This window comes from Salpingoeca rosetta, assembly GCF_000188695.1.
Source record: "Salpingoeca rosetta unplaced genomic scaffold supercont1.25, whole genome shotgun sequence".
Taxonomy (NCBI): domain Eukaryota; class Choanoflagellata; order Craspedida; family Salpingoecidae; genus Salpingoeca; species Salpingoeca rosetta.
In genome coordinates, this window is record NW_004754909.1 from 798286 (window position 1) to 822185 (window position 23900).

At 56.1% G+C, this 23900-nt stretch overlaps 8 protein-coding genes across 8 annotated transcripts; 3 read left to right on the top strand and 5 right to left on the bottom strand.

The window, feature by feature from the left end:
* Nucleotides 1-148: 148 nt before the first annotated feature.
* Nucleotides 149-1405, top strand: PTSG_08881 (uncharacterized protein; the record flags this gene model as incomplete). The annotated part of the gene is made up of 1 exon (XM_004990210.1): nt 149-1405. The coding sequence occupies one exon, from the start codon at nt 149-151 to the stop codon at nt 1268-1270; it is 1122 nt and encodes a 373-aa protein (XP_004990267.1). The 3' UTR covers nt 1271-1405.
* A 16-nt stretch (nt 1406-1421) lies between these two features.
* On the top strand, nt 1422-7132 carry PTSG_08882 (uncharacterized protein). The gene is made up of 14 exons (XM_004990211.1): nt 1422-1570; nt 1705-1755; nt 1949-2170; nt 2503-2594; nt 2869-2898; nt 3091-3155; nt 3292-3402; nt 3586-4497; nt 4765-4870; nt 5094-5211; nt 5500-5620; nt 5841-6108; nt 6288-6397; nt 6564-7132. The coding sequence occupies exons 1-14, from the start codon at nt 1476-1478 to the stop codon at nt 6753-6755; spliced, it is 2493 nt and encodes an 830-aa protein (XP_004990268.1). The 5' UTR covers nt 1422-1475; the 3' UTR covers nt 6756-7132.
* Nucleotides 7133-7335: 203 nt separating this feature from the next.
* On the bottom strand, nt 7336-10007 carry PTSG_08883 (acetoacetate decarboxylase; the record flags this gene model as incomplete). The annotated part of the gene is made up of 5 exons (XM_004990212.1): nt 7336-8267; nt 8481-8666; nt 8914-9035; nt 9306-9416; nt 9778-10007. The coding sequence occupies 5 exons, from the start codon at nt 10005-10007 to the stop codon at nt 7336-7338; spliced, it is 1581 nt and encodes a 526-aa protein (XP_004990269.1).
* A 1224-nt stretch (nt 10008-11231) lies between these two features.
* PTSG_08884 (uncharacterized protein) lies at nt 11232-12051 on the bottom strand (the record flags this gene model as incomplete). The annotated part of the gene is made up of 2 exons (XM_004990213.1): nt 11232-11332; nt 11964-12051. The coding sequence occupies 2 exons, from the start codon at nt 12049-12051 to the stop codon at nt 11232-11234; spliced, it is 189 nt and encodes a 62-aa protein (XP_004990270.1).
* Nucleotides 12052-12256: 205 nt separating this feature from the next.
* On the bottom strand, nt 12257-14748 carry PTSG_08885 (Rab5c). Its single transcript, XM_004990214.1, has 6 exons — nt 14474-14748; nt 14198-14281; nt 13795-13916; nt 13384-13548; nt 12972-13065; nt 12257-12619 (listed from the first exon to the last, which is right to left on the bottom strand). The coding sequence occupies exons 1-6, from the start codon at nt 14508-14510 to the stop codon at nt 12525-12527; spliced, it is 597 nt and encodes a 198-aa protein (XP_004990271.1). The 5' UTR covers nt 14511-14748; the 3' UTR covers nt 12257-12524.
* A 522-nt stretch (nt 14749-15270) lies between these two features.
* PTSG_08886 (uncharacterized protein) lies at nt 15271-18923 on the bottom strand (the record flags this gene model as incomplete). The annotated part of the gene is made up of 3 exons (XM_004990215.1): nt 15271-17693; nt 17958-18019; nt 18301-18923. The coding sequence occupies 3 exons, from the start codon at nt 18921-18923 to the stop codon at nt 15328-15330; spliced, it is 3051 nt and encodes a 1016-aa protein (XP_004990272.1). The 3' UTR covers nt 15271-15327.
* Nucleotides 18924-19477: 554 nt separating this feature from the next.
* PTSG_08887 (uncharacterized protein) lies at nt 19478-20722 on the top strand (the record flags this gene model as incomplete). Its single annotated transcript, XM_004990216.1, has 1 exon — nt 19478-20722. One exon carries the CDS (start codon nt 19478-19480, stop codon nt 20720-20722), a length of 1245 nt encoding a protein of 414 aa, XP_004990273.1.
* A 455-nt stretch (nt 20723-21177) lies between these two features.
* Nucleotides 21178-23790, bottom strand: PTSG_08888 (fibpl protein; the record flags this gene model as incomplete). The annotated part of the gene is made up of 7 exons (XM_004990217.1): nt 21178-21354; nt 21581-21722; nt 21917-21978; nt 22189-22308; nt 22530-22584; nt 22952-23372; nt 23706-23790. 7 exons carry the CDS (start codon nt 23788-23790, stop codon nt 21178-21180), a joined length of 1062 nt encoding a protein of 353 aa, XP_004990274.1.
* Nucleotides 23791-23900: the final 110 nt, after the last annotated feature.

Below are 23900 nucleotides of genomic sequence, written 5' to 3' on the forward strand. Positions count from 1 at the left end.
AGCAAAAACAACAAGGGCAAACAACCACAGCCAATATCGCGGCGACCACCACTGATCAACGCAGCTCCTGTCATCATCGTGACAACGACGACCACACACACACACACCACACACACACACACACACACACACACACACACTTGGTGTGATGGTAGGGAAGACCGGAGCGCCTGCACGCGCTGCCAATGTTGTGAGTGCTGCGACTGCGGTGCTCCTGGCAACGCTGGCAGTGGTGCTGTGCCTGTGTCCGGCACCGTCGACGGCTCAGATCCACTGGATTGGCATGACCCCTGAACCCAATGATGCCCGCAACGTGTCCCTGTTCCGCCTGCACCGCCTTGGCAAGCGCGGCGAGGACGTGGCCCGCGTCATGCTGGAGAACCCAGGGGAGGCTGTGGCCGTGGACGCCTTCCGCTGTCGCCCTGGCGGCACGTTCTGCCTCCTGCTCACCTCAAACGGCACTGCCTCCTGGCTGTACAACGTGTCTGTGGTTGACGGTGCATTGACGAGCCGCACGACGCTGCAGGGCGTGTCTGCACACAACCTGCATGTGGACATGGCCAGCGGCGCCGCCTACACCATCGTTCAGCGGCCCAAGTACGCCGCGGTTGCCCGCGTGTACGCGGGTGCCGTCTCCATCATCGTCGACCTCAGCAGCTACCTGCAGTCTGACGGTGTCATTGCCACGGGCTCCTCCACCCACTGCTCCGACGTGCAGACGATGTGGGTGGGTATCCGCCACGCGGGTGCGCGCGATGCCATCGTGCACGTGGACCTCAAGCAGCAGAAGATTGCGGGCCACCTCTTGCTCTCGGATCCACTGGTCACCTCCATGTGGGCGTGGTGCAACGACGCAACCAGGGTCAACCACCTCGGCGGCAGCACCGTCATCACCACCACGGCCAAAAACAACACCGGCACCAACACCGGCACCAAGACGCGCCTCGCTGCGTATGGACTGTACGACAATCAGGGCCGCTTCCAGCCACAGGTGACAGCCCCCATTCCAGCGCATGCCCCGGAGTACGTGATGACAGCGCTGCTGAGCGAGCCCATTGGCTATGGCTTCTTCACCGCCCTGTATCCAAACAACGCAACACCCGGCGGCCCGCCGACGCAGGGCCTGCTTGGCTTTGGCAACTTTGTGCCCCCAAGCCAGGAGGCGATGGTGGCAGCGACGGGCGGTGCTGTCGGTGCAGCAGTTCCAAACACCAAGCCACTCAATCTCGTGCCCATTGACTTCTTCCTCACGGGCGCAGCCGTCTATTGATCGCTCGTGTATGTGTATGTGTGTGTGTGTTTAAAGAGGGGGGGATCTATCTGTCGGCATGCGTGTATGCATGTGCCTGTGCCTGTGTATGTATGTTGGCTTGCGTGTGTGTCAAACAAAAGAAAGAAGGGCCCGTTCACAATCACTGTCTGTGGGGAGGACAGCAAGACGCACGAAATTATCGCACACAAACGGAGCAACGAAGATGCATGGTCACGGTGGTGACGGCACCGCTGGTGGTGCTGATGGTGCTGGTGCAGCCATCGTTGCTCGCAACGTCCACCGCTCCTACGGCAAGAGGTGTGTCGGGACGGGTGAAGTGGGAGCACACACGTCCTGCGTCTCTTGCAGCGCCTTTTGCCCTGTCTGAAACGCGTGTGGCTGAGTGTACCTTCTTGTTCATCCTCGCAACGCTCTGTCATCAATCATCGCAGGTCATCCAAGGTCAAGGTGCTGCAAGGCCTCAACCTCACCATCCCACGCGGGTACGGTCGTATGCGCACGTGCACACAGCCACACAACGCACACGCAAAGCACACGCAGCTTGGTTCCCTTTGCCTCCCTTTGCTTCCGCACGTGACTCTTGTGTCAGTGTCTCTGGCCTTTGAACGTGGCCGTGTGCTGGATGCTCACGTGTGATTCTCGTGATGACTGTACGTGTGGGCATGGCTGCTGCAGGTCCATCTACGGCCTGCTTGGGCCAAGCGGTTGCGGCAAGACAACGCTGCTCAAGTGCCTTGTTGGGAGGCTGACCATTGATGAAGGCCACCTAACTGTCCTGGGCAAGGAGCCAAACACGCAGGGCCACGCCGTGCCTGGGTCTCTCGTTGGATACATGCCACAGGAGATTGCCCTGTATCCTTCCTTCACAGTCTGGGAAACCCTTCGCTTCTGTGCTCGGTCAGTGTGTGTGTGTGTGTCTGTGTCTGTGTCTGTGTCTGTACCTGTGCCTGTGTCTGTGTTTCTGTGTTTCTGTGTGTGTGTGTCTGTGTGTCTGTGTGTTCTGTGAGTGTGTTAACTGTGTGCGGAGAGGTCTGCACGTCTATGCGTCCCCCCATATGCCTCTCCTTCTGGCCCTGCCTCTGTCTCCTTCTCCCTCTCTCGGCTCCCTCTGCATGTGAGTGTGTGAACGCATCTGCAACATACGTCTTGATTGTACACACAGGGACTCCTGCAAGTCTCTGCCAATGCTCATCTGCGCGACTGCACGCGTCATGCCATGCCGTCGACAGCCTGCATAACCTCAAGACGTACGAGTTTGAACCGCGAGCAACGTTTCTCCTCTCCCTCCTCGACATCATCGACCTCAAGGACCGATACATCTGTATGTGTGTCTGTGTGTGTGTGTCTGCGTGTTTGTGTGTCTGCGCCTGTGTGTGTGTGTGTCTGTGTGTCTGTGTGTGTCTGTGTGTGTATTTGTGTGTGTGTGTGTGTCTGTGTGTGTGTGTGTGTGTGTCTGTGCGTGTCTGTGTCTGCGTCTTTGATGCTGTGCTTGTATGTCATCGCGACGTGAAAGACACGCCTCCGTCGCAACTTCATCCCATCTCCATCAGCTCAACCCGTCGCCCGCCCCTCTTGTACGCGCATGCCCACGACAGCAAACCTGAGCGGTGGCCAGAAGCGACGCGGTGAGCTCTTGTGTGTGCTCTTGTGTGTGTGTGTGTGTGTGTGTGTGTGTGTGTGTGTGTGTGTGTGTGTGTATGTGTGTGTGTGTGGTGTGTGTGTGTGTGTGTGTGTGTGTACACGTGTACTTATGAGCTCCCATCTTCACTCTCTGTCACTCCTCAACAAATTTGCACGTGCGCATGTGCGTGTTACAGTGTCGTTCACGGCTGCCTTGCTCCACAGTCCCCCACTCGTGATTCTCGACGAACCGACCGTTGGCGTACGTACTTATGCGCACGCTGTGCTGTGTCTTGCAAACGCTGCTTGCACGCGGCCAGATCTGGTAATCCCGTTCTCTTATTCACACACCCACACACACGCACACACACATACACGCACACACATACACACCACAGGTTGACCCGATTCTGCGTGCGCGGCTGTGGCAGCACCTGACCGAGCTGACCAACGGCCCGTCACCGACCACCGTGCTCATCACCACGCACTACATCGAGGAGGCGCGCCAGGTGCCCTCACGTGGTTGTGGTGGTCGTGGTTGTCGTGGTGGTGGCACTGGTGGTCGTCGTCGTATTTGATGTGAAGGGCGAGCATACGTTGATGTTGCTGGTGGAAGCCATACATGAGACCATATGACACCACGTTTACTCATACACTCACTCACCCACTCACTCACTCACTCGCCATCGCAGGCGATGTACGTTGGCATGATGCGTGGGGGGCGGCTGCTGGCGGAGGCGGAGCCAGAGCACCTCATCCACCGCCTGCACATGTCGTCTCTCGAAGACACCTTTCTTGCCCTGTGCCACACGCACAGCATCGGCGCCAACACCCACGATGACCTGTGCACACTGGACCGCGTCGCTGGCGACTGGAGAAGTCGAGGAAGCAGCAGCAGCAGCAGTGGCGGTGATGGCCAGAGGGAAGATGAGCAGAGCACAGTGGTGGCGGTAGCGGAAGAAGAGGAGGAGGAAGGCGAGGAAGAAATAGGGGAGCAGCAGCAACAGCAACAACGTCGTCGTTCTTTTCGATTTGATCGCCGCTCCAAGACAGCAGGCCATGCCGACACCCGCGCCCATGGCACACAGGGGCGCCCGCATGCTGCGCATGTGAACGATACGGGTTCGCTCAACGCCACTGGGCAGGAGATCGACGAGGCAGCGCCTCTCCTCGCATCCAGCCGCCACCACCACCACCACCAGCAGCAACAACAGCAACAACAACAGAGGTCGCGAAAGGGGGAAGGCGCTGTGGAGCGTTATGGCGCTGGCAGAGCGCGACCCAACCGTGCTAAACGCACAAAGAAGACTCAGTCCTCCCGGCGCCGATGGGGGCCTGGCCTGCCGACGTGGCGCAACTTCTACGCGCTGCTGGTAAAGAACATGCTACGCCTCGGACGCAACTACGGCCTGCTCGTGTTCCAGTTTATGCTGCCAGCCCTGCAAATCATCCTGTACTGCCTTGCCATTGGCCGGGACCCGACAGGCCTACGCATGGCGGTCGTGAACGACGATGTGGGGGTGAACGTCTCGCTGCCCACCGCCCACACGCTTCGCTTCTCAGACATCTACCTCCACCAGCTCTCAAACAAGACCATCCACCAGGTACGTACCTGTGATTGTGTGTGTGTGTGTGTGTGTGTGTTTGTACGTGTGTGTTTGTACGTGTGTGTTTGTACGTGTGTGTTTGTACGTGTGTTTATGTTTGGTTTTGTGTGTGCGAATGTTTGCATGTGCGATTCACATGAGGGTACGGCATTTCCGCTCGGCTTTGTCTGCCTCCTTTGTTGTTGCTGAGTGTCACAAGCTAACCCAGCCACCACCAACACCACCATCATCATTGTCATCATCGTCACTGTGCACGACTGACAGGTTCCTGTTGCCACGTACGAGGAGGCCGTGCACCGCATACACCGTGGCGACTGCTGGGGCGTGTACCAGTTTGCAGGCAACTACTCCCAAGACATCATCAAACGACGTGCGTAGGCATTGTGTTGTGCGAGCGTTGTGTGTGTAGGTGTATGTATGTGTGCAGGCATTTTTTTTGTCTGGTTTGGCCGCCTGGCTGACGTTGGAGGATGATGAACGCCGTTGCTTCATGAATTGTCACATGCGCACTCACGCAGCTGAAACGACCCATTTGATGTTGACCATTATTGTGCTCGCGCACACACACACACACATGCACAAAACGTGTGTAGTATCCAAGGACGACTCCCCTGCTGTGATTGCGGGGTCTCAGATCAGTTTGACGCTCGACAACAGCAACCAGCAGATCTCCATCGCCATCGAAGCAGCAACTGCAGCCGCATTCGAATCGTAAGCACGGTCATGCGTGTGGTGTGTGTGTGTGTGTGTGTGTGTGTGTGTGTGTGTGTGTGTGTGTGTGTGCGCGCGCGCGTGCGTGTGCCTGTACGTGTTCTGTATGTGTGCGTGCATTTGTTGTTGTGTATTTGTGTGTTCGTGTGCACTTATGTGTATCCTCCCTCCACCTTCTGTGTCCTCCTTCTCCTTTGTTCAGCATCATCCCCAAACGTGACAACCCACATTCTCCCCTGTGTTGCCTTGCCTTCACCTTTTCGCCACTTTGTGACGTCGGGGTGTCAGAATGGTGGATGCTGTGCTCGGGAATCTGTCCACCTTGGCTGCCAGCCCCGTCCGCTTTGAGAAACCAATTTACGGCGAGCTGCACCCAACCTTCACAGACTTTGTTGCCCCAGGCATCATGGTGTGTGTGTGTGTGTGTGTGTGTGTGTGTGTGTGTGTGTGTGTGTGTGTGTGTGTGTGTGACAGCGAAGCTTGTGGTTGTCTTTTTGCTGCGTATGAGACATGCTGTATGTTGGTTTTCGTCCGTCTAGCGGCATTACACACACTCGCATACACTCACTCCCCCTCACCCCCTCACCCCCTCCCCCTCACTCACTCACACCCACCGCTGCATATGCCAGGTGAGCATCACGTTTGCGCAGGCGATTGGGCTCACGGCCATGTCCTTCGTGCTGGACCGCAAGGAAGGGCTGCTGGACCGCGTGTGGGTGGCCGGCGCACGTGCGAGCGACGTGATTCTGGCCCACATGGCCACGCAGTTTTGGATCCTGGCTGGGCAGACGGCCGCTGTGCTGTTCTTTGCGCTCGTTGTCTTCAAACTGCCCATTGTCGGCTCGCTGGCCTGGGTCATCGTCCTCATGATGATGCTTGGCCTCAGCGGCATGGCATGTGAGTTGATGCGTGTGTGTGTGGGGGGGGGTAGGTGTGTCTGTGTGTGTGTGTGTGTGTGTGTGTGTGTGTGTGCTGCAAGTGCTGCTATCACCAGCACACACTCCAGGTTCCTTCTTCTGCTCATCCTTGAGCCCCCCCCCCCCCTCCCCGGGGCCCTAATACCCCAACTTTGCCAGACGGGCTGTTCATCTCGACACAGGTTGACAGCGAAGTTGGCGCGATTCAGGTGGCCATGGGCAGTTTCTTCCCCGTTCTCCTCCTCAGCGGCGTCCTCTGGCCCCTCCAGGTACCACCCATGACGACACGTGCAGTGTGTGTGTGTGTGTGTGTGTATTCCTGTGGTGTCTCGTGATGATAAAGCAGATTGCACGCACGTGTGTTTGTGTTTTCGCACGTTCACACACAGCACACCTATTCCTTCCTACTACCCCCCCCCCCTTTCGTATTGGCAGGCAATACCGCAATGGCTGCTGTACATTTCCTATATCATGCCGACCACGTGGGCAGCAGAGGCAATGCGCTCCCTCATGCTTCGTGGCTGGACAATTTTGCACCAGGATGTGTGGCTTGGGTTTGTTGTTGTGCTTGCATGGACCCTCCTCCTCCTCTTCTTCGCCGCCGTTGGCATTCGCAGCGTCGACTGATGTATGCGTGGTGTGTGTGTGTGTGTGTGTGTGTGTGTGTGTGTGTGTGTGTGTGTGTGTGTGTGTATGTGTGTATCTAAGCGTGTAAGCGTGTGTCAGTGTCTGTGTGTGTCAGTGTCTGTGTATGGTTGTGTGTGTGTGTGTGTGTGCTTTGTGTGTGTGTGTGCTTTGTGTGTTTGCCTGCGACCATGTCCCACGATGTCCTCCCCCCTTCTCCTCCTCCTCCCCCACCCTTCCTGTCGCTGCACCCCTCCAACTGGGTTACCCACTCCCCGGCTTCACCCAGCTCTCTTGCTTCCTCCCTTTCCGTTGCCACGGTTTAGTCAGTCAGAAAATCCATATTCACACAGTCAAGCCTGCATTAGAACATTCTCATCATCATACCAAGCACGCACATCGAATTGGAACGCGCACAAACCCTATCCTACTTGCACTCAAACACGCACGCACATGCAGTCCGCAAGCTCACACACACACACACACATACACACATACACACACACACGAGTCCAGACACGCGCGCGTGCGCCACCCCCCGCACGCTTTGTTCCACGTGGCCTCGAACTATCCACTGGTGCCGCTACTCCTGCAGCAGGTAGTCGTGCACGACCTCCCCCTGCAGCTTGCAGTGCTTGATGCGCATGTGATATGCCCAGCAGTCAGATTGCTCCATGACAAGGAAGTCGGCCACGGGCGCGTTGACGTGCGGAAAGAGCGCAACACGTGCTGTGCTCTTGTGCATGACAGACGTGTCGAGTTCCGGCTGCCCGTAGCGGATGGCAACAAGTTGCGCAACATCGGGCGCGCCGCTCACGCCGGGAATGAACTTGAGGTTGAGCTCGGGCGTGCTTGCAAGCATGGCTGCGTCATGGAGGGTCATGGGGCTGTGCTTATACAGGGATGTGGCAGCCACACACTCCTGCTCGCCAAATGCAAGCTTGGCGCTGAGCGTGTCCTTGTCGATAAACAGGGAAGGGAAGCCGTACTTGCACGGCTGGCCATAAATCTCCCTGCCGGCATTGAGGGTGACACCCGAGTCCATCACGCTCAGGACCGCAAAGAGAAACTCCTCGCCGTTGTAGCGGCAGGGGATATGCACGTTGAACTTGTTATACGCGCCAATGCCCGTGCTCTCAGTCTTGCTCCAGGAGAGCAGCACCACGTTGTCGTCGTTTGCCTCCACGTTGTACGGGAGGTTGGCGAGGATGGCTTCGCGCGTCGTGTTGTATTTGATGAACAGCGACTCGCGGTTGTGGATGTGGTTGAGCACGCGTGGATACGACGGCGCCATAATCGGCATGGCGGGCGCCTTCAGCACCTTGGCTGGCGAGAGATGGTCGTCGTCGTGGTCGTCAGGCGTGTACTCAAAGGCGGGGTTCTTGTAGTCGTACATGACGCGCCCCAGTGGCAGCGTGAGGTTGGTCTTCATGTGTGTGCCGCCAATGATCCTGCGCACCGGAAGATTTGAGGCCGGCGCCGTCACGTGTGGGTTCAAGTGCAACCTTGCAGGGCCTATTATTGGTGGTGGTGGTGGTGGTGGTGGTGGTGGTGGTGGTGGTGGTGGTGGTGGTGGTGGTGTGTGTGTGTGTGTGTGTGTGTGTGTGTGTGTGTGTGTGTGTGTGTGTGTGTGTGTGTGTGTGTGTGTGTGTTTGAATCTCAAACTGCCCATGTTCCCAAAGTCACACATAACACCACTTCAAGTGTACACAAGGGGCAGCTACACACCTGTCCACGCCTCTTTAACCTCCACGTCTTCGAGGTTAAAGCCGACGAGCTGTGCGCTGGTGAGGCCGCCGTTGACATCGGGGATCAGACGGAGGTTGCACGTGGTGCGAGAGAGCTTGTCCGCAGCGAGTGCAGGGTCTGTCCTCTGGTGCTTGAATGCCATCGTGCCCATCACCGCCAGTTGCCCTGCGCGCACACGCGTGTTGGGGGTTGATGGGCCGAGGCGTGAGTTGTGAGAGATGTAGGCAAGTGACAACGGGCTGAATGGGACGATGTGTTGCGGGCATAATACGATGGGGAACGCAGCGGGAAACGTAGGCAGTAGAGGGAGATGTACACACAAGCATGTACAAGAAGTACATGTACGACCAACACTCACAATCAGAGCACACACACACACACACACACACACACACAAGCCTAGGCATCGCACCTGCGTGTTTCAGCACACCAACCAACGTGTCCTTTTCTGTGCGAAGTGATGGCATGGCATGGCGCTTGGGGAATCCCCACAGCTCACGGCCGGCTGCCGTTGGCGGCTCGTCATCGAGGTACCTATCAGAGCACGTGAGTGGTTGAGTGGTTGCGTGGTGGCGGGGAACAGTGAACGAGGATGAATTATTTGTGGGCGTATGTAGCCGCTTGAGAGCAGTTGCAACAGCTGTGTGCACAGTGAATGCACACTGAATGCACACTGACAAACCCATACATACACGTACACACACATACACGTACACACACATACACACACGTACACACACATACACGTACACACACGTACACACACATACACACACATACGCACACATACACACACATACGCACATGGAGAGAGTGTAGTTGACGGCTTCCCCGTTGAGAAGGCAGGGCACGACGCAGCCAGACTCGCTGTAAGAGCCAAAGCCAGACGAGTCAGGCATGTTGATCCACTCGTACCTGCACAAAGGGATTGCATTGTTGTTGTGTGATGATGGCGAGGAAATAAGGGTGAAAGATCGGAGAGGAAAGGAAGAGAGTTAGGGAGGTAGCGTGCATCCTTGTGCAAGTGAGGATAGGGCCTTGAATCATGGGCTGCAAAGTTGGCCCATACATCAAGGTCATGTACTTACTCGCACTGATACGCATCCATGAACTTCACACACGCACGCACACGCACACACATCCATGTATGTTCACGCACACGCACACATTCACACTCGCATATTCATACGTACATACACGCACACGCACACACACACACACCCCCCACACGCACACACAGACAGTCTCTCTCTCCCTCTCTCCACCTGCAACGCACAGGATGCGGTTGGATGCTGGGACGAGGGGCCACGGCACGACCTGCTTGAGGCGCTTGATGTCGGTCTCGTACTCGACGATGAAGTACTCCCGATCGCGAAAGTGGAAAGGCCCCTTTGGGTAGGAAGGGGAGATGCTTGGGATGGAAGGCAGTGCCAGGATGGCCTGCCGCGTCATCTCCCCAAACTGTTTGTGGTTGTACACCGCAAACGCACGTGTGAACCGCTGCATCTTGCTCGCTTGCAGAAGTTGGACGAGGGAAGCTGGGAAGGAAACAAGTTAATAAATGGCAGTGTCATATGATGGTGGTGTGTGTGCGTGTGTGTGTGTGTGTGTGTGTGTGTGTGTGTGTGTGTGTGTGCGTGTGTGTGCGTGTGTGTGTGCGTGCGTGTGTGTGCGTGTGTGTGTGCGTGCGTGTGTGTGTATGTGTGTGTGTGCGTGTGTTGCGTTGTGTGTGTGTATGTGTGCGTGTGTTCGTTCATAAGTAAGTGTGTGACTGTTGTGAAAGTGTCCTTATCGCAGTGCAGCATGACGTCAGCCAAGCAAGCAAGCAAGCTCTGCTGCGCTGTGTGCACGATTTCGCACATGCACATGCATCTGCGCGCACAACGTGCATTGGCAGGACTTGCACAACGTTGTCCTATTTTTGATCCACATGTATGGCGCGTCCTATTTGTCCTAGATTTGCTACTGTTTGTGTTGTTGATTGTTTGAAATCTGCGATTCTGGAAGAGTCATTGATATCTTCGTCTAATAATCCGCAATCCACGAAACGTACATTGCGCCTGCTTTACGTTTATATCTTCATGTAGTAATCTCACCATCGTTGATACACCGCGTCCTGTTTTCAAAGTGCGCACTCGGCCATCAACAGCGTGTGCGTCAGAAAGACGGCCGTGCTTGTGCCTTTTTTTTTGTTGTTGAGATCAACCCAGATAAACCCCCGAAGGTGCGTGAACAGCTCTGCGTGTGCGCGTGATGTGGATGGATGGATGGATATGAATCAACCCTGCCTCTCTGCTGTCCCCATGCCCTTTGTGTCCACGCCTGCTGTGCCACTGCCCTTTGTGTCCATGCGTGTCTGCTCAACCACCCTCTCTCTGTGTGTCCCTCTTTCTTGTTATTTCTGCGCTCACTCACACGCTCTCACACACCCACTTCTTCAACACACACTCCTTTTCTCCGTTCCAACACAACAGATGCGTGCCAAGTGGAGGAAGAAGCGTATGCGCCGCATGAAGCGCAAGCGCCGCAAGATGCGCGCTCGCTCCAAGTAAACGCACCCGCTGCGTTTGCTATCCGGGCGTCTCGCCTTACCAGTTGTCTCGTTCATCGCGCTCGCCCACATCATGAGAGGTTGGCGCGCAGTCACGTGCCTTCACGGCACGCGCTGCGCGTTGGCTGTTTTGTGTTTGTGGGTTGGTTGTTGTGACCGAGGTGGCTGGTGGCCACATTCTAGTCTCTTTCCTTTGCTCTTTTCTCCCTCTGGTGGTTGTTGATGCTGTTCCCACTTGCCTCGCCTCCGACGAGTCTCGTGTGGATGGGATGGATGGCCACTTTTGGAAGCCAAGGGCAGGGTTTGCGGGTGGTGTGTGGAAGCACCTTGTGTTTGTTTCGCTTGCGAGAGATGTAACTTGCGTCCGGGGGATCACGGTGTTTTGTATTGGTTGTGCTGGGCTCTGCAGTGTTCTGTGTGTGACATTTGAGGTGGTCTGAGATGTCACGTGTTGGTTGTGTGGTTTGGATGGTCAGTGGTTTCTCTTCCGTTTTGGATGTGGGCGGAGGCCGGAGAGGGGTTGGAGAGGCGCGGTGCCGCAGTGGTCATTGAGCCACTGTGTGTTTGCACCACAAAAGGGCCCCGAGGTGCCCAAGGGAAAATGGCTTGGCATGGCGGCGGCGTTGGGCATGTGGCCGGCGGGCACGGGGAGCTTGTTTGTTTGCACAGGCATGTGCGGTCTCAGCTTCCGTGCGCGTGTGTGCTGTTTTCACGGCCTCACACGCACGGTTGTTGATTCCGTCCCTGTTTGTGTGTGTGTTCATGCTCGGAATACCCGTCGCTCGTTTGGTTTCACCGACCCCGTATCACGTTTTGTTGACTCACTTACGGTTAACGCCTTCCACCTACCCCGGGGGCTTGCTCCAAGCGCATGTTGATTCTTTTCTTCACGTTTGAGCATCGTCCTCAACCTCGTTTTGCGTCTACTCCTTCTGCTCTCCGCTCTCCGCTTGCACCCGATGCGGCCTTAGATCCACTGCCTTTCCTTCCTCCGCTCATTCGCGTGGTGTTTTGACTGCCTTTTTTGTCTCGGCAGCACTGTGTGTCTTGCACTGCCGATATGAGCACCTTGATCCTTACTTGTTTGTTCAAATACAACAGGAAAAAACCCATCTATACACACAAAGATGCATGAAAGAGTGCGCGAGGGCGACGGGAGCCAACAGTCGAGTGTGTGTACACAATCATGGCGAAGACACCACAGGGTGTTTGGTTCGTTTATGTGCTTTGATGGAATGCGGAAGCAGAACATGGAAGGAGAGAGTGTGTGTGTGCGCGCAGGTAGAGGAAGTTGTTTGGGGGTTGAGGGGACGAGCTAAGCAAACGCAGGACAGCAAGATGAATAACGTGGTGCAGCGGAGCACGGGTGTGGTTGATGTTGCACGGAGGGACGGAACACATCATGTCACATGACAAACCAGCCGCAGGAAGAGGAACGACAGATAAAGGGGGGGGCGGAGAGGTGGACGTTACTAACAGCAGCCACCGGACGATTGTGGCTGGTCCAAGTCCACACTCGTGTCGTCATCGCTGTCGCTGGACGCACGCCTCTTCACAAGCTCCTCCGCTGTGTTTGCAAGCGTGTGTGTGTGTGTGTGTGTGTGTGTGTGTGTGTGTGTGTGTGTGTGTGTGTGTGTGTGTGTGTGTGTGTGTGTGTGTTGTGTTGTGTTGTGTGTGTTGTGTTGCGTTGTGTTGTGTTGTGTGTGTTGTGTTGTGTTGTGTGTTGTGTTGTGTTGTGTTGTGTTGTGTTGTGTTGTGTTGTGTTGTGTTGTGTTGTGTTGTGTTGTGTTGCGTTGTGTTGTGTGTGTGTGCATGGTCGTGAGTGGTATGCTGTTCGGGTTGCGTTTGCGAGGCAAGTGCGTTTGTGCTTGTTGCAGTTGTGCAGGACAGCAGTCACGTGCTTGGCGAGCGAAACTCACCAATGTACTCAAACACGCGAGATGTGTTGACGGCTGTCTTGGCTGACGTCTCCATGTAAGTGATGTTGTTTGCCTGTGTAAACGCTTGCACATCCTAAACAACAAGCACAAGCAAGGAAAGGGGAGAGCAAGCAGGCACAAACAAGGAATGGACCACGAGATGAGACGAATACAATGCCCAAGGTGAAGGTGGAGGAGGAGGTAGAATCAAGTGTCTCCATGATCGTGATGACGAGGCAGCATGGCACTTCGGTACAATCATACGCACACTTAAGCAATAGGCGCAGCAGCATAATATCACACACACGCACACTTGAGCAATGGGCGCAGCAGCACAATATCACACACACACTCACACTTACAAACACACACACACGCTGAAACACACACACACGCGCGCGCGCGCGCTCACCGCTGGGTTGACTTGGCGCTCGTTGCTCTTGTCCACTTTGTTTCCGACGAGGACGACCAATGGCTTCTCCTTGTCCTCCTCCGTGTGGCTCCACAGCTCCTTGATCCACTCCCGCGCACTCGCAAAGGAATCGTGCTGCGTAATGTCAAACACCACAATCGCCCCCTGTCTCGTGTGTGCATGTGTGTGTGTGTGTGTGTGTGTGTGTGTATGTGTGTGTGTGTGTGTGTGTGTGTCGTCGTCATCGTTAGCATATCACACTCTGTGCCATGTGTCTACTCAATCTCGTGCACGCACGCACGCACGCACGCACACATCCACACACAAACACGCACGCACGCACGCACGCACGCACGCACGCACGCACACATCCACACACAAACACCACACACAACAAGCACAACAACGCACCTGTGCACCGCGGTAGTACATGGGCGCAAGGCTTCTGTAACGCTCTTGGCCGGCTGTGTCCCAAATCTCAAGCTTGATTTGTCGCGAGTTTGGCAGGTCCACAACTTTGCTCAGGAATGCAGCTACAACAAGCAACCACCAAACAAGAGAAAGTCAGCTGCTGGGTGAGAAAGGGTTATACAGGTCATCACGTGGCACCAGCAACAGCAAAAACGATGACGACACCAGTCAGACGCCACGAGAAGGTGATCACCGCACGCACACACACACACACAACGCACACGCACACGCACAACAACACACACACACACAACGCACACGCACACGCACAACAACAAACACACACACACACATCTACACACACACATCTACACACACACACACACGTGCACACAGGACGCACCTCCGACGGTAATCTCGTGATGGTCTCTGAACTCATCGCGGACGAACCGTAGCACCAGGCTTGACTTGCCCACGCCAGAGGCGCCTGGTACAATGGACAGGTGGTGACCGCAGACAAGCAAGCAAGCAAGACATGTGAGATGCAACGCTTCCAATCAGCGGGCATTGGCGCCAGTCATCATGGTGATGGTTGCGCTGTTGCGTTGATGTGATGGCTCGCTCTCCGTGCCAACGGAACCATCCACACAAAACAAAGCAAAGCAACCAACCCACGCACCAAGGAGCACAAGCTTGACGTTCTCTGGTCTTGGCATTGCGGCAGGCAGGGCTCGGCGTGAATCAAAGAGAAAGAGGAAGAGGAAGAGGAAGAGGAAGGGGAAGGGGAGGTGTGTGCTGTGGGTGTGAGTTGCAGGGATCACGGATCGAGACGTGGTTCGAGGTCAGGTCTTTCGGTGTGTGTCTTGCTTGTTTCGCTTGACAAAAAACTGTTCTGTCTGCTGTCTGTTGCTCCTCCACAAACAAACACCACAATGACGACCCAAACCTTACACCCATCGTGACTGCTTGACTGTGTTTTTTTTTTTTTTTTTTTTTGGTGTGTGTGTGTGTGTGTGCTGGCTGTGTTGTGTGTACGAGCAAGTGAGACCAAGAGATCTTAGAGCTGCTCAGGCTCCTTGAACTCTCTGCAATAGAATTCACGGCCGTGTTGTGTGTCATTAGAGGATTGTGTTTGTTGTGTTTGTTGTGTTTGTTGTGTTTGTTGTGTTTGTTGTGCTGTTGGTGTGCAAGTGCACAGAATGACCCAATCACTTCATAAGAAAAACATTCTTGAAGCGATGAAGTTAGACGCACATCCGACACAGCACTGACACATGCCTCCTCGAATACAACCAACACAGTCCACCATGGCGTGTCTCATCGCATCTCAACTTTTTCATTCCATCAAATTGGACCATTTATTAAAATGCAAGCTACATGCCCACCGGTCTAACCAACACGCACGCACACACACACACGCACACGCACACGCACATACGCACACGCATACAGGCACGCACACTAACTGCAAACAACCCCCCCTCCAACATGCTCCATCACATGCATGTGCCACCGCTGCGAGCGTTGTTTCTGCTACTGCTGGCGCTGTTGGTACTGCTGCAGGAGTTGGCGCATCTGCGGTGGCTTGGTGGCTGCTATGTCCATCACCGTGACGCCGTCATTCGACGTCACAGCAACCCTTGCATCATGCATAAGCAGCAGGCGAACCAGGTCCACCCGCCCAATGAACACGGCGTTGTGCAGCGGCGTGTCGCCTGCATCGGTGCGCGCGTTCACGTCCGCGCCCATGGTGAGAAGCTCCAGTGCAAAGGCGACGTTGCCCATAGCGCATGCCACGTGCAGCGGCGTCACGCCACCCTTCCCGCGCATCTGCACAACAAACGGGTGCCGGTACACAATGTCCCTGCACGCCGCCGTGTTGCCTGCAAGCAATTCGCGCTGCAAGTCCGAAAACGCCGACTCAAGCCCGCGGCCTCGCTGGTGCTGGTGCTGTTGGTTGTGTTGTTGTCGTTGTGCCTGCGGGTGTTGACGTGCCTTCCGCTGTTCTGGCTGCTGGTGTTGTTGCGGCTGCTTGGCGGCGCGTGTCTCGTGTCTGTCGCCACCGCCTTCACCACGTTCATCATCGCCACCATCCTCGTTGCCACCGTCGCCGCTGTCATAGTCGCGGTCGTGCTCTGGGGACGCTGCACCGACGCGCGCAGCCTTGACCCACGTCTTCCGCAGCTGTTCAGCAGGGCTGAGTCGGCCACGACCATCACCACCACCGTCACCATCACCACGACTGCCGTCGGCACCAGCATCGTCATCGATCGTAATCTGCCCACCCCATGCTGCAGCCCGACTGGAGGCTTGGTCGCGCGTGGAAGGTGCCACACCTCGGCCAGTATCCCCACCGCGAACACATTGGCCGTCATCATCATCATCATCATCATCACCATCGTCCAACACCACAATTTCGTCCTCATTTGTGCCGCGTGCATCAGCCGACAGCTGCTGCTGCTGCTGTTGTAGTTGTAGTTGTTGTTGTTGTTGTTGTTGTTGTTGTTGTTGTTGTTGTTGTTGTTGCCCACTTGTCGCATCTCCTATCAAGGCAGCTCCAGTTGCTGATGGCAGCTGCCCTTCTTCCTCCTCTGCCACGTGGCCGTCTTTCGCCTTGGTCAATGCAGTTGGGCGTCCGGGCTGCTCGTGTGTGTTGCCATCTCTCGTCGTGCCAGCGTCTGTGGGCACCACCGTCTTCTTGTCGCCAGCACCAGTCGCCGCAGCAGTGGCAGCAACAGCAGTAGTAGTTGCAGCAGCAGCAGCAGTAGTAGTTGCAGTAGCAGCAGCAGGCGTAGTTGCAGTGGTCGTGGCGTCAGTGCTGTCGTTGTCATCGCTGCTCACATCCATGTCCTCGTCCATGTCTTCATCACATCTCTTCTCCTCTCGACCACCACTCTCAGCATCCTTCACCGCACCATCATCACCACCACTGTCACCACCACTGTCACCACCACTGCTACCATTCGTCATCTTTGCTCGCTTGCGCGTCAAACCGCCGGCCATGTCCGGTGCAGTTTCAACCGCACCACTCGCACATGTTGCTGCTGATGCTGCTGCTGTTGTTGTTGGCGTTGGCCCTGCTGTTGGTTTCTGGGCACCACCACTGTCTTCCGTTGGCGCTACTGTTGTTGTCGTTGCGGTGTGTGCAGTGTTGCTTGCAGGTGCGGGTGGCAGGGTGTGACTGTCCCCCATCCCTACACCTCCTCCCTCGTGTGCGCCCTCGTTCTCGTCATCAATGTCCATGTCTTCGTTGTCGCTCGTGCTCGCTTTGCGCTTCACACCACCACGATTACCACCAGCAGCAACATCACCGGCAGCAGTGGTCACAGCAGCGCTGCGGTTGCTCGCATCATCGTTCTCGTTCGCGGGTGCGGGTGCGGTCTTGCTGCTTGTCAACTCCACACCCTGCTCGGCGCCACTACTGTCACGGCTACGGCTACTAGTACCCTTCTCCCCCTTCCCCCCTTCTGCCCCTCCCTTCTTCTTCTCCTCCTCTCCCTCCTCCTCCTTCTCCTCAACCACCATCACCGCGTCATCATCACCATCATCACCATCATCATCACTGGCATCAGCTTTGCTCTGCTGTGCTTCCTCTTCGCCATCCTTCGGGTGCACGAATGACTCTGACACGTTGAAGCCAGGATACTTCACCACCTCCTTATCATCTTTTTCCTTCGTCCCCTCCTCTCCCTTCCCTGCAGCGCTCTGCTCGCCTTCCTTCTCAGCCACATCACCATCGCCATGATCACCACCATCATCATCGCCAGCACCGTTCACAATCGTCATTGCGTCGGCGTAACCCCTGATGAGCTGCAGTCGCTGCCTCCCCTTCTCGCCCTTCCACCCGGGCGGGTATCCAAGCTGCCGCATGCGCGCAATGTACATGGGCAAGTCCGTGGCTGGCGGAAGGCAATGTTGTGTGGTGTTGAGTTGGGGAATACGCAGAGCACGGTGCACGTGTTGTGCGAGGCACAGGCCCGAGAGGGGCAAGGGTGCACATGCGTGATGAGCTACCTTGGATTACACACACAGACACACACACACACACATACACAGGCACACAGCAGACACACACACACACACACACAAACACACACACACAGCCAGACACACACACACACACACACACACACACACACGCACACACACACACATGCACTTACATTTGATGCCGAGGGCCTTGCGCAGGTTCTCCGAGAGACGACCTGGCTCATAGATTTGCTTCCTGTGTCGACACAAAACAAGTAGCCAGACACAGGGTGCCACAGTAGCACACGCACGTTTGCATATATGCAGCCTAGGTGAGCTCGCGAACACTGACCGAACAACAGCAACACACGACAAACCCTCAAGAGCAGCAGCAACAACAACAACAACAATAACAACAACAACAACAACAACTTAAACAACTTAAACAACAACAACAACAACAACAACAACAATAACAACAACAACAACTTAAACAACAACAACAACTTAAACAACAGCAGCAGCAGTAGCGCTCACATGGTAAAGGGCCGTTCTTGTGCTGCGTCTTGTAACCGCTGGTGCAAGCGAGCACCACGTGCGTAGTCGGTGTGTTTGAGGTGCGACGACGACGGCGTACCCGCGCCACTTCCACCAGTCACCGCGGGCGTGTGTGGGCCGCTGCGTGCCTGCTTCTTGCCTGGAGTCGGAGTCTGGGCCTTTGGTGTGGATGTCGCTGTACCGGCAAGCAGCGACGTTGGCTCATCTGCGCCGATGGGCGCCCGCTCGTACTGCGGAGGCGCATACGCGTCCGTCAAGTTAGGGTCAAAGTCCACGAGCTCCACGCCCGTGAGGTCTTCATAGTGGGTGGTGTAGAACACGAGGGATGGCGCACCCGCTTCGCTGGTGTCTGTCGATGTGGGTGGTAGAGCTTGCGACTGCGCTTGAGCTTCTGCCTCTGCTGTCAGCGATGCTGTGCCTGTGTCGCTCGTGCCCGCGTCATCATCCGCGGCTGATGGCGCGTCCAGGGCCTCAATCTCCTCCGTGTCCATTTCCGCCATCGCCCCCGTGACGAGTCTGACAATGCCATCACGCAGGCGCTTTGCCAGCGCCATGTTGCGGAACACGACCTTTACGGCCGGCTGAGAGTCCTCAGCCTCCATGCTGGTGTCGTCTCCATCGCTTCGTGTAGGTGATTGTGCTGCCGACAAGCTCGGCGACGCAGAAGAAGAAGAAGACGACGACGACGACGACGACGAGGCGGATGCGTGGGGTGACGACGACAGTGGTGACGACGGTGGTAACGCCGCATCAGAGGAACTGGAAGAGGAGGAAGGGGAAGCAGGGTCGGTGGTGGGCGCCAAAGCAGACGCAGCAGGACGCGCGTTCACACCACCACCACCATCTTCATCCTCGTTGCTGTTCATCGTGCTGCTTCGTTGCAGAAATTTCGACACCCTGTTCACAAATCGCCACAACTTGCCAGCCCGAAGACGGCAACAACAAAGCAGACGCACACGCACACACAGCACACACACACACACAGCACACAGAGCACACGCACACACAGCACACAGAGCACACACACAGCACACACACACACACACACAGCACACAGAGCACACACACACACACACACACACACACACACACACACACACACACACACACACACACACACACGCGCGCGCGCGCGCGCAGACATAGACACGCAAAGATGGACGAGCCGAGCGAGTACAAGGCCATCGAAGTGCCCGTTGCTGGCGTGCGGGATGAGCCATTGAAGATCCTGCGACGCAACGTGGAGGAGGACGACGCAGTGCACGTGAACCTGTTTGATGAAGACTACACACTGGCAGCGGCAACGGGCTTCACCATCTGGCCGGGCAGCCGCATCTTGCTCCGATTCCTGACACAGGACGCTGCCAGTGACGGCTACCACAGCAGCCACGACAACAGCGATGGCGTGGTTGGTGAGCAGCAGCGCCAACAGCTGCGGAACGTTTTGGGCAGCCGCAACCTCCGCGGCAAGCGGGTGCTGGAGTTGGGCTCCGGGATCGGCTTGCTGGGTCTTGCCCTCGCCGCTCACGGTGCCCACGTCCTCCTCACAGATGTGCAGCCAATTGTGGAGGACATTGTGAAGCTGAACATTGTGTCCAATGCCGACGCTCCAAACGAGGAGCAGGCACCGGAAGAGGTGCTGTCTCCACATGATGCTTCGTCACCCCACATGAGCGACGACGACAGGACTGCCAGTTGGCCGCAGAGCACGTGCATCAGCAGCAAGACGCACGGCACGGCATCCTGCATGCCACTGGACTGGACCAAGTCCATCGAGGACCAAGCTGCGCGATGGGGCATTGAGCCGTGGCGGGCGGACGTCATCATCGCCGCGGAGACCATCTGGCTCAAGGAGCTCGTGGTGCCGTTTGTCGACACCATCCACGGCCTGCTCGTGCTGGCGGCGGAGCAGGGTAGCCACCGCACCGACAGCAACGACTCGCAACAGCAGCAACAGCAGCAGCAGCAGCAGCATCAGCATCAGCAGCAGCAGCAGCAGCAACGAGAACAACCGAAGGAGAACCAAGACGAAGCGAGAAGAGGAGGAGAAGGAGGAGGAGAGCAGTTAGTTCAACAACAACACCAGCAGCAACAGCCAGGTCAACACGTGGATAACGGTGGGCGCCCCGTGTGCTTGCTGGCGTACACGAATCGTGGCAAGTGCAGCTCATCGACGTTTGCAGTGACGGATGAGGTGCTGGCGGCGTTTGATGCGCGCGGATGCAGCGTCGTGCCCGTGCACACGGAGATGATCGGGACAGAGAGACGCGACAACGACTACACAAATGGTGGCGATGATGGCGATGACGGCGATGATGGCGATGATGGCGATGATGGCGATGATGGCGATGATGGGGAGGATCTCAAGACGTTCACCATCTACGCCATCACTCTGCGATGAATGTTGTCGTTTGCGACCCTGGGTGTTCGTGTGTGTGTGTGCGTGCGTATGTGTGTGTGTGTGTGTGTGTGTGTGTGCGTGCGTGCATTTATGACGTGATGTGATCTAGGTTTGTCTATTCGGCAGTACAAAACTACCAGTGCCGATGGTGCTAAGCGACAGTTAAACGGGGAACCATAAGCAAAGGAAGAGGAGGGGGAAGGGAGTGGCGTTGAAAATGAAGTTTGACAGACAGGCGGGAGACAAGGAGAGATAGACAGAGACAGACACACACAGAGACAAAAAAAAAACACACACACACACACACAGACAGGCAGACACACAGGCAGGCAGACACACAGACACACACAGACACAGACACAGACACAGACACAGACACAGACACAGACACACACACACACACAGACACAGACACAGACACACACACACACACACACACACACACACACGTGTGTTCACATCATGATGGCAATGACGCGGCCGACGGTGTCGATAAACGTGTCAAACGTAACAGCGGCGCGGTGCCGCAGGTCAGCAGGGAGGGGGGCGTGGTGATAGCTCTCCTTGATAGTCTTCATCAGCTGTCCTGTCTCCACCAGGGTCCACCTGTCCTCTCGCAGCGGTTGCACCACCTGTTGCCGGCGTGCATTTTGGTGACCAAAAAAATGAGACGCGTGAACAAGCACAACAAGAGCGCACGGGCGCGTGCGCACACGCACATACACAGACACATGCACATCAACAGAGACACAGACACACACACAGACACATGCACATCAACAGAGACACAGACACAGACACAGAGACAGACAGACGCAGACACAGACCCACAGACTCACAGCCCCCCTCCCCACGCACCTCCTGCTCGAGGTCCTCGAAGATGTCTCGCCACTCCTTGCTGTAGGAGAGACCGCCGCCAATTTGAATTACGCGGCGCACAACGCCGTACACGTGCGCAAGACGCGACGCGGACACGGCCGGAGGATTGGCCCGCAATGCCCTGGTGTGTACGTGTGATGCCATGTGTGTATGTGTGTGCGTGTGCGTGTGTGCGTGTGTGTGAGTGTGTGTGTGTGTGTGTGAGTGTGTGTGTGTGTGTGTGTGTGTGTGTGTGTGAGGGGATGGGAACGAAGACACGAACCAAACACCTCACAAAGCACGACCACCACCACGACCACCACGACCATGCCGTACGCGTTGAAGTGTTCGAGAACTTCGCGCGATCCCGTGATGTTGTACTTGAGCTCACGCAGCTCCTGATCATTGTGGGGGACGGTGTTGCGTGTGTGGTGTTGAGCGTAGGGGGAGAGGGAGTTGATGCCACGCGAGGAGTAAGTTGAAGGCGCGAGAGGAAGCACACAAGCGGTTACAAACGCACAGACAGACAGACAGACAGACAGACAGACATCATCAAAGCTTGATCCCAGCGCAAAACATCGCGTGATCACGTGATCACAGCAGGGCACCTGGAGGAAACGCTTCTGGAGGTCCTGGTCATTTCCGTGTGGATCATTGACAGATGTCCACGACCGCATAAACTCGTGGGCGCAGTCCAGGAACACCGACAGCGGCACCGCACTCAGCACCTGCCGATTGTTGTTGTGATGATGATGGCGGTGGTGGCGGCGGTGATGGTGCAGTGAGTGGTGTAGGGGGTAGTTGTTAGTGGTGTAGTTGTGTAGTTGTGTAGTTGTGTAGTGAGTGGGTTGGATAGGGAAGGGAAGATTTGAGCTCGTGTCGACGTTTCAGAGAGAAGGGGTGGGGGGGGGCGGAGCTGTGCGGATGCTGCATTGAGTCACAGTTACACCTTCTTGTCAACAGCTAATCTGTTGTCTGTGATGAACACCATGGCTGCGTAGTCCCTGTTGCACGCACAAGAGTAGTGCCGTTGGCAGCAAGCATCAGGTGAGGTGGTACAAACACAGCGGACAACACATGTGTACACAACACAGATGTACACACACAACACACAAAGAAAGAGAGGGAGAGATGTACACAACAGACACACACACACATGTACACAACACACAGATGCACACACACACACACACAGAGAGATGCACACAGACACACACACACACACACACACACAGATGCACGCACAGATGCAAATGGGCAACCAATCAGCTCGCCCACCAGGCAATCAGGCAAACACGCGCTCAGCGAGACAAACACAGGACTGGACCATAATGTATTCCTTCCTCCTCCCTCTGTTGTGTACAACCGCACTTTGCCTGGGACGGGTTGAGGAGAAACTGCTGCTGGATGACGTTGACGAGAGGGCCCGGCTGGTCCTCGACTGCCTTCCATATCCGCCGCAGGTTGTCAAACTGGCGGTTACAGCTGGTAAGCGCAAGGTGTGTCTCGTCAGCCAGCTCGTCCAGGTCCTTGCGCATGCCCTTGGACAGCTGCTTGCCCAGGATGAGCAGCATGAAGTTCGCGTCGTACTGGTAGTAGCTGAACAGCAGGTGGCGGCAGTCGTCCTCAGAGAGCGGATAGATGTCCTGCTGCGCCAGCGATCGCGGCTCGTGAAAGAAGGGCTCCAGCTGCCGGAACAGCATGTACTGGTCGCGCGTGTCCGCGAGCACAATCTCCGGGGATATGCGGGGGAAGTCCGCTGTGTCTTGGCGCCGTGCCGCAGCGTCGTGCACTGTGAGCAGCAACAAGGGCAGGGCGGGGAGTGTGGGTGAGTGTGGTGGAGGAGGGGTAGAGGTGGCAGTGCAGTGCAGTGCAGTGCAGCATGGGATAGTAGTTACAGTTGCAGACAGGGCAGACAGACAGGCAGATAGACAGACACGGACATACAGACACAAAGAAAAGCACACACGCACACATAGACACAGACACACACACAGACACACAGACAGACAGACAGACACACACACACACACACACACACACACACACACACACACACACACACACACACAGACACACAGACACAGACACACAGACACACAGACAGACACACACCCCTTCCTACCTGACAAGCCGTTGACCCAGCTCTCCAGCACCTCTGGCGAGAAGCTTGGGTGGTCAGACACCCACACAGACAGCAGCTCAGCCATCCCTCCGGTCCGTCAGCAGTCGTGTGTGTGTGTGTGTGTTGTGTGTGCGTTGTGTTGTTGTTGTCATTCACGCGTCATTCATTGTTGAGTGTGGAAGTGAAGAAGAGAAA